Consider the following 7,431-nt stretch of genomic DNA (forward strand, 5'->3'; position numbering starts at 1 on the left):
CCTTAAAGAAGGTTTATTTTACTTTGGACAAACTGTGCAATGGTATATGAATGAAGCATTTTCGTTATAATAATCTTAATTTAATAAGATCATGTGGTTTCGTTGTCATCGAGAAAAGAGTATTGGAATTAACTTCAAAAGTTGCGTATTTTTAAACAATGTAGGTCTGTATATATTATTTTTAATGATACACAACTACCTTCAAAATAATAAAATAAAAACATCGGTACTTTGAAACGAACTATACATTGTAACAATAACGTTAGTAAACCATCTTGCAAGGTCCATTTCAACCATTTTGTTCAATCACGTCAATGAACATGACTGAGAGGGCAATCAATTTCAATCTGCGAGAAACATGCAGACTGGTACGCCGCGACCGCAGCCGAGCGATTTGCACATTTTGTGCTAATCAGCACTAAATATTCGCTATCGTTCTAGTGTCAAATAACAGTTGTCACATTGCACTCGTGGTAGCCATATGCTTTTTAATTTAGTTATTATAACAATAAATCTGTTTTAAGTGTGTGATGTATTTAGTGTAAAAAATGACAACATACGGAAGATGGACCCTGTATGATGGTGGAATGGAGAGAGTTCAGGTAAGTACGAGTAACTTTAAGGTTTTAATGTACCTAGAAGGGGGATTTTCAATTCAGCAACACATTGAATTAACTCAATCTAATGTAGTTAACAATTATTATTCTATAAATATTGAAGAAGACGGAAATTAGAACTTTTTAATTTAACTTCAGGGTCATTACAGAGTATAAGAGTTTCGTAAGGAAGTTAGATTTTTCTAGGTACTAGAATTCACCAGGTCAATTGATTGTTTGGCTTTAAAGTGTAGATAGGAATAAAAAATGTGTAAAAGAATTAAACAGAAGGAACTTTATAAATAAGAAATACAATTTATGTTAAAAAAAAGATTTTATTCTATATTTTAATTTCCCCATTTTTAGTATTGTTTAACATTAATTGTATAATAACTTATTTGTAATAAAAGGTACAATTAATTACTTTATATTATAACATTGTTGTTGTTAGTAAAAATGACTTTTGATCTTAAGTAAATAATCTTTGTGAAAATTAGTTCGGTGAAGAAAGTTCGCGAACACGACAAACAAGGTGATAGTGAAGTTGCGAATTACATCGTCATTAGTGGAACGAATTTGTTGTTAATTTGGTTGCGTGTTTAGAAAGTATTTTTTGCATGTCTATAGGAGTTAATTAATTTTGGAAAAGTGAGTGGCTTTAGACAAAAATAGTAATCATATTAGTTAGAGATTAGCTATTCAAGTATTTCATCTTCCTACCTACAGATAAAATCGTGTACTAAATTAATTGTAACTTGTTAATTGTTTAAGACATTCAAAATGCATTAAATATTGCATAGTGATTTAATAAATAGATACGCACTGCCTTCGCAAATTGTATCCTCGTGACTCGATCATTACCGTCAAGAAACAGATTTCTTCATAACTATTGGATTAGTAAACAAATGTGCACGCTCTTGGATTTATTTATTGATAAATGGAGCGTAAGAACCTGTTTCTAAGACTGTTTTCGAATCCTTTAGCCAGCTGTGATTACCCACGTTTAGAGAATATTGAATGGCTAAGTACTGGGTGTAATGACGTAATGTGGAGCGGTGAACGTAGCAGAAAGGAAAAGTGGGCGACTACCGGCTAAAGTTCGCAGCCTCGAGTGCGCCCACGCAGGCCCACGGCCCACTCCTGTAATACCCTTCCTGCGCTGCCATAGAAAGGAACAAGTGTTACGTAGAACCAATGGGCTACCTTAGTAAGACTTTTGTTAAACTTTTTGACAGATCAAAGATTTGAGTAGTTGATTTGATTTTGACTTCTGACTTGTGTAATCGTATGATCATTTCACTCACTTAATTGAAACTTTGAAAACTTTAGTTAATTTTTATTTAATTTCAATTTAAAAATACTACCGCAGTCATTTACAAAACAGAGAGTCATATAATTCATATTTATTATGGCTGAAAGTCCATTAACCTAAGTGACAGGATGTGCAGGGCGGATCGTGGCGCAGCCAATGTTAATTGGTGCTTGCGTTTCGAAACAACGCGTCTATTGTTGACGGTCCCATAATATTTGCTCAGGTGTGTATTGTGCGAGGCGATGCCTTCAAATGAATGAGCCACGGGATGTGCAGTGCGAGCGGTGCGTGCGGTGCGCATGTGTACTCGCGTTCGATAACCGCACAGGCACTAGGCACTACGCCCGTGGGCCGCGCACGAGGCACGTGGAGGCGAAGGAGGCTGGAGGCGCGACGCCACCGACCCCGTGCCGCCGTCGACGTTACCCGCCGTCGCCGATCGTAACCGACGAGCGCGGGGTGAGCGCCGTACGCGGCCGATGCGCGCGGCGCGTCAGTCGCTCACACGCGCCGACCCGAGCGGTCGCCTTTTCTGTCGCAATCGCGCCAAATTTCAACACGACATTACGGATTTGTTTTTATATTTACGATCAGTGATAAATCGATATTGAATGAAAAATATTCGGTGATGTGTGTTTCGAGCTATTTGTAAACGTGCGGTGATTTTTTGGAAGCGGGCTGCCTGTGATCGGTTTTCGGGAAAATTGTTTTCCTCGGAGGACGGCGTCTTTGGGCGCTGCGCGGCGGCGGAGTAGCGGCGGTGGCGGTTCGGTGGATGGTGCGGGGCGGGCGAGGGCGCGGGCGGGCGCCGGGGCGCGGCCGGCGGCGCCGCTAGCAAAATGTCGATACCCCTGGGCCGGGACACCGCGCTACCAACGCAGGTGAGGCTACGCTTTTCTCGCTTTTCCGGGTGCAGCGAACGTTGTACGTAGCGCCCTGTGACGTATGCGCTCAGCAATAACAAGTGACGGCCGCTTGCAGCGATAGCCGTTCCATATCACTGGTTTGTGTTGTTGCTTTACTTGTAGGTACTTTTGTTATCGTAGAGTTGGAATGTAGGCTTATGATTAGTATAAGTAGCATGTGTACGTACTTTATAATATCGACTAATATTTTATTTACCTCGGTAACTAAGATATTTCCCGATCCCAAGTTTGGTTCTAATGTTAATGAAGTTGAATTGTAATGGATAATCTTAGAATTCAATTAGTAAAGGCAATCTCATTCAAGTATAGATTTTTCTGTAATTCGTCATCAAGCTAACAGAATGAGTCAGGTTGTGATTTAGGTCAATTTTTACGCCGATTAGATTCGTCAATGAACTAAACAGTAAACTAAATACTCCATTAAAATATGTAAAATTTAGGAAACATCAAAATACGTAAATTTTGGTAGTTTATCTTTTTTGGCCGTGACATTATCATGTGTAAATATCATGAAGATAAGCAGGTGTCGTTATTGTGTACTTATAATTTGTTATCAACGTTAAGAAATCTTTTGTTTCTTGAATATTAAAAGTAAAACAAAAGTTTTAAAGACGCACATAACCTTACTATTATTTGCTATTGTTATTTGAACATAATATGTATTGGATTGTAATGTCAATTACTAGCTGTCGCCCGCCACGTTGACAGCGTGGAATTAAAAAAAAAGCGAATTCGTAGCATATGTATTCTTCCAGACTATGTTCTACGTCTATGCTAAATATCAGCCGGATCCGTTCGGACGTTCTGGATATACCTTCAAACAAACATTCATCCATCTAAACATTCGTACTTTTACATGCTTTAAATTTAATTACCAATTAATTTAGAATATATTTTTCAGTCGTTCATTTAAAATTGCGAAACATTAAAGAAATCAGTGTACGTAAACAACTTGGTCAATCAGTCTTTGAATTGAACTATACACATATTTAATAATTGTATCTCTGAATAATTTGATATTAAACACTTATCAGAAGTTCTAGAATTATCTATAGATATTATTAATATTCATTTAAATAATTATGATACTGGTATTATATGATTAGACGAAATATGTACAAATGTTAAATATAACAGTAAGTTTATCAATAAATTGATGAAACACAAATCCAGTGACCGAATCAAAATAGTCGCTTATCTCAAGATTTCTAGGAATAACAAAATAGCGTCATTTTAATGACGTTATAACATCCTTTATATCTTACTTCTTACATTATAAATGCGAATGTTTGGATGGATAAATGGATGGATGATCGATGAAATTTGGTATGCATATAGAACATATTCTGGAAGAACATATAGGTTATTTTTTTTAATCCCACGCGGATGGAGTTGCGGGCGACAGCTAGTTATAGTATAGTTTGTATAAATGTCCATTGTGACATTTTAGATGAAATGGTTGAATCGATTTTGTTCAGGGTCATTGAATTTTAATTAACAACTACCTACTCTTTGATATAATGATTAAAAAAGTAAATTGCATGTAATTTAAAATAAATCGATATGGTTATTATCTTTGAGGTGATAAAAGTACTGCTATCTTCTTACTTTTATTAAAGCGAATGTTTAGATGGATGGTTGAATGTTTGAAAGTATCTCCGGGACAGCTGATCGGATCTCGCTGAAATTTGGCATAGATATAGAAAGCAGCCTGGAAGAGCACATAGATTACGTTATTACCTTTTTTAATTCCGCGCAGACGGAGTCGAGGGCGAGAGCTAGTTTGAAATAAATTTTAATTCAGCCGTAGATAAAATATTTTAGAATGGTTCGATGTTAAATATGGACGATGATCATCTATATCGTTGTCTTTATTAATATTCATATTTATTTTAATAACTTATTAAGCTTGATGGTTTCTTCGTAGATAATTTGATTAACTACTTTAATCCATGTATCTCAAAAACCAGCAATCTATTTTTTTTATTTGATTTTTAAGGTAGGCATTTTAATAGGTATTTTAATAGAGACGGAAGCTTATTAGCAACACTTTAGATGTAATAAATTTGATTAATAATTAATTAAAATCATAGTTAATTATAGAGAAAGTTAAAGAAACTGATAACAAGTTTAACGAATGATTGATGTTAAGGAAGTATCGTAACTTTCGTTTCGTTTTGTAAATCGGTCAAGTTCGCGAAAATAACACCTTGATGGATGACCTTAATCTGTCCAACGTTACGGTAATGTAGGAAATGATTAATTACTTATAATATCTTAGTCCCACTATTTAAAAATCAAGAACGATCCTTAATGTAGGTGAAGCTATCGGTACAAATTGCTGTTTTTTTTTTCAGAAATTTACGATAAGAATTAATGTCATTCAAACCTTTGTAGATGTAGATTTTACCGATTCTTGAATTATATGTTAACTTGTCGCCCGAGACTCCGTCCGCGCAGAATTAAAAAAGACTTAATATAGCCTATGTGTTCTTCCACACTATATAGAACATATGTACACCAAATTTCATCGAAATCTGTTCTGCCGTTCTGGAGATACTTTCAAACAAACAAACATCCATCCATCCGCTCATTTAACCATTGGCATTAGTACGATTAGATATTACGTACAAATTTTATAATGATAACTCATTAAAAATATGTGCGTAAAGTTTTACTTTTTTAAAGCTTGTTAAAGTTATACGCAAAAATATTTTCAGTTATCAAATTAAGTTAATTAAAACAAAATAATAAAGCTTGTATCAAACTGCGTGACATGGAAACTAGGTTTATTTATGTACGGGTCGTAACTAGCAGTGGCTTAAGTTCAAGGGTCTATCGATCCGTCTTGCGGTTTCAAACCTAAGCGCCGATTCATATAAAAGATTTTACTAAAGAGGTTTTACTTTTTTGTTCTTGCAACACTAACGTGACTCATTTCAAAATTAGAACTTTTATTATCTGTGAAGAAATATATCAGGTTAAAGGTTAGGTTATCGTTATTTCCTGTTTTATTATTAGAGATACGCTAAATTTCGTTACTGAATGTTGATTGAGTAATAAAAATCGATCGTTAAAGACCTTTAATAAATATAATAACTATCATTGTTTACTATGTATACTGTGTTTAATAAATACTAAAACATCTTTCTTCTTATTTTACTTCTTACTAATATTATAAATGCGAATGTTTAGATGGATGGAAGGACAGCCATCATTCCATCCATCCAAACAAACAACCGTTTGTTTGAAGGTTTTCCAGAACGGCTGCATAGATCTAGCTGTAATTTGGCATAGATGTATAACATAGTCTGAAAGAAAACAAAGCCTACTAATTAAGTTTTTTTTAATCTCACGGATCCTTTTTAATCAGTCATGGGCAACATTTAGACCATAAACGATACATAAGATTTATTACATTAAGAATTGGGATATTTGTTTATTGGGAGTTTTATGTTTCTGATTTAAGTTAAGTCGTCTTTGTTGAGTAATAAACGATAGTAAAATGTCATGTTTAGTGAATTTCAATATTTTGCAGTTTTTATAATAAATTAGCTGTCACTTGCGACTCCGTCCGCGCGGAATTAAAAAAAAAAAACGTAGTAAGTTGTCTATGTGTTCTTCCAGACTATGTTTTACATTTGTGCCAAAATTTTGAGAGCGTTGAGCCGCTCCGGAGATACCTTCAAACATCCATCCATTCATCTAAACATTTGCGTTTATAATATTAGTGTGTTATCGTACATATATAGTGGTGAATGGACGTCGTTATTATTACTATTGCTATGACATATATGTAAAATATGCATAGACAACAAATAAATTTGCATTATAATATGGTCTTCAATTAGCTACATGTTGTGTACGTAACATGAATATGCTATTTATTCTAGTTAAATTATTGCGACATTTACGTAACAACAAAGGTCATAATGTTTACATTTTATTCTGTAACTAGCTGTGCCCGCGAATTCGTCCGCGTGAAATACTGTTTCTGTTTGTCTTATTTTTTCTAAAACAAAAGAATTTTTCCAAAACAACCGTAGCGTATGTCACTCCTTATTACCAGCTACCTGACAATAAAAGTCCCGTCAAAATCGGTCTAGCTACTTCAGATATTAACCGGAACAAACAGACAGACAGACAGTAATTGTAAAAATATATATGAATGCTGAAAACATTGTTGAAAAGCTATTGGGTACTAAATTTTTTTTAATGAATTACCAGCATAAAATTATAAATAGTTGCATCTGCCGACCCCTTTATGTAATAACGTCATTACTTCTGCATTATAAATATATACAGGTTAAATATTTTGTGTTGTACGTCTTACTTTAGAATAACCTTGTCGTGAATGTGTCGTCTCAAAACGGCAAACAACGACGTTGCTCATATCTGACTCATGGTATACATTTCTTCAAAACACTCCTACACCTTTTGTCTATATTAGTATATCGATTATTAACCATAAAACAAGGAAAAGACTAAATTAATAGTACAGAAAAGAGTTTTTAAATGTTCATTTAATATTTTTATTTATTTACAGTCTCATTTATACTGAACTTAACGTAATCCGCTCTCCTCAAACCTTCAATAA

General features: G+C 34.5%; 1 protein-coding gene across 2 annotated transcripts in view; it reads left to right on the top strand.

The window, feature by feature from the left end:
* The first annotated feature begins 343 nt into the window (after window positions 1–343).
* p130CAS (Serine_rich_CAS and FAT-like_CAS_C domain-containing protein p130CAS) overlaps window positions 344–7,431 on the top strand; it is a 69,598-nt gene continuing 62,510 nt past the window's right edge. Inside the window, exon 1 of one of the 2 annotated variants that reach the window (XM_013317040.1) lies at window positions 344–602. In XM_013317040.1, coding sequence (XP_013172494.1) covers window positions 549–602 — 54 coding nt within the window. In that variant the 5' untranslated portion in view covers window positions 344–548. Of the gene's footprint in view, window positions 603–2,378; window positions 2,790–7,431 lie in introns of those variants that run through there. The other variant, XM_013317041.1, reaches the window with a different exon arrangement.

The sequence above is a fragment of the Papilio xuthus genome, unplaced genomic scaffold, assembly GCF_000836235.2.
Source record: "Papilio xuthus unplaced genomic scaffold, Pxut_1.1 DF826945.1, whole genome shotgun sequence".
Classification (NCBI taxonomy): Eukaryota; Metazoa; Arthropoda; class Insecta; order Lepidoptera; family Papilionidae; genus Papilio; species Papilio xuthus.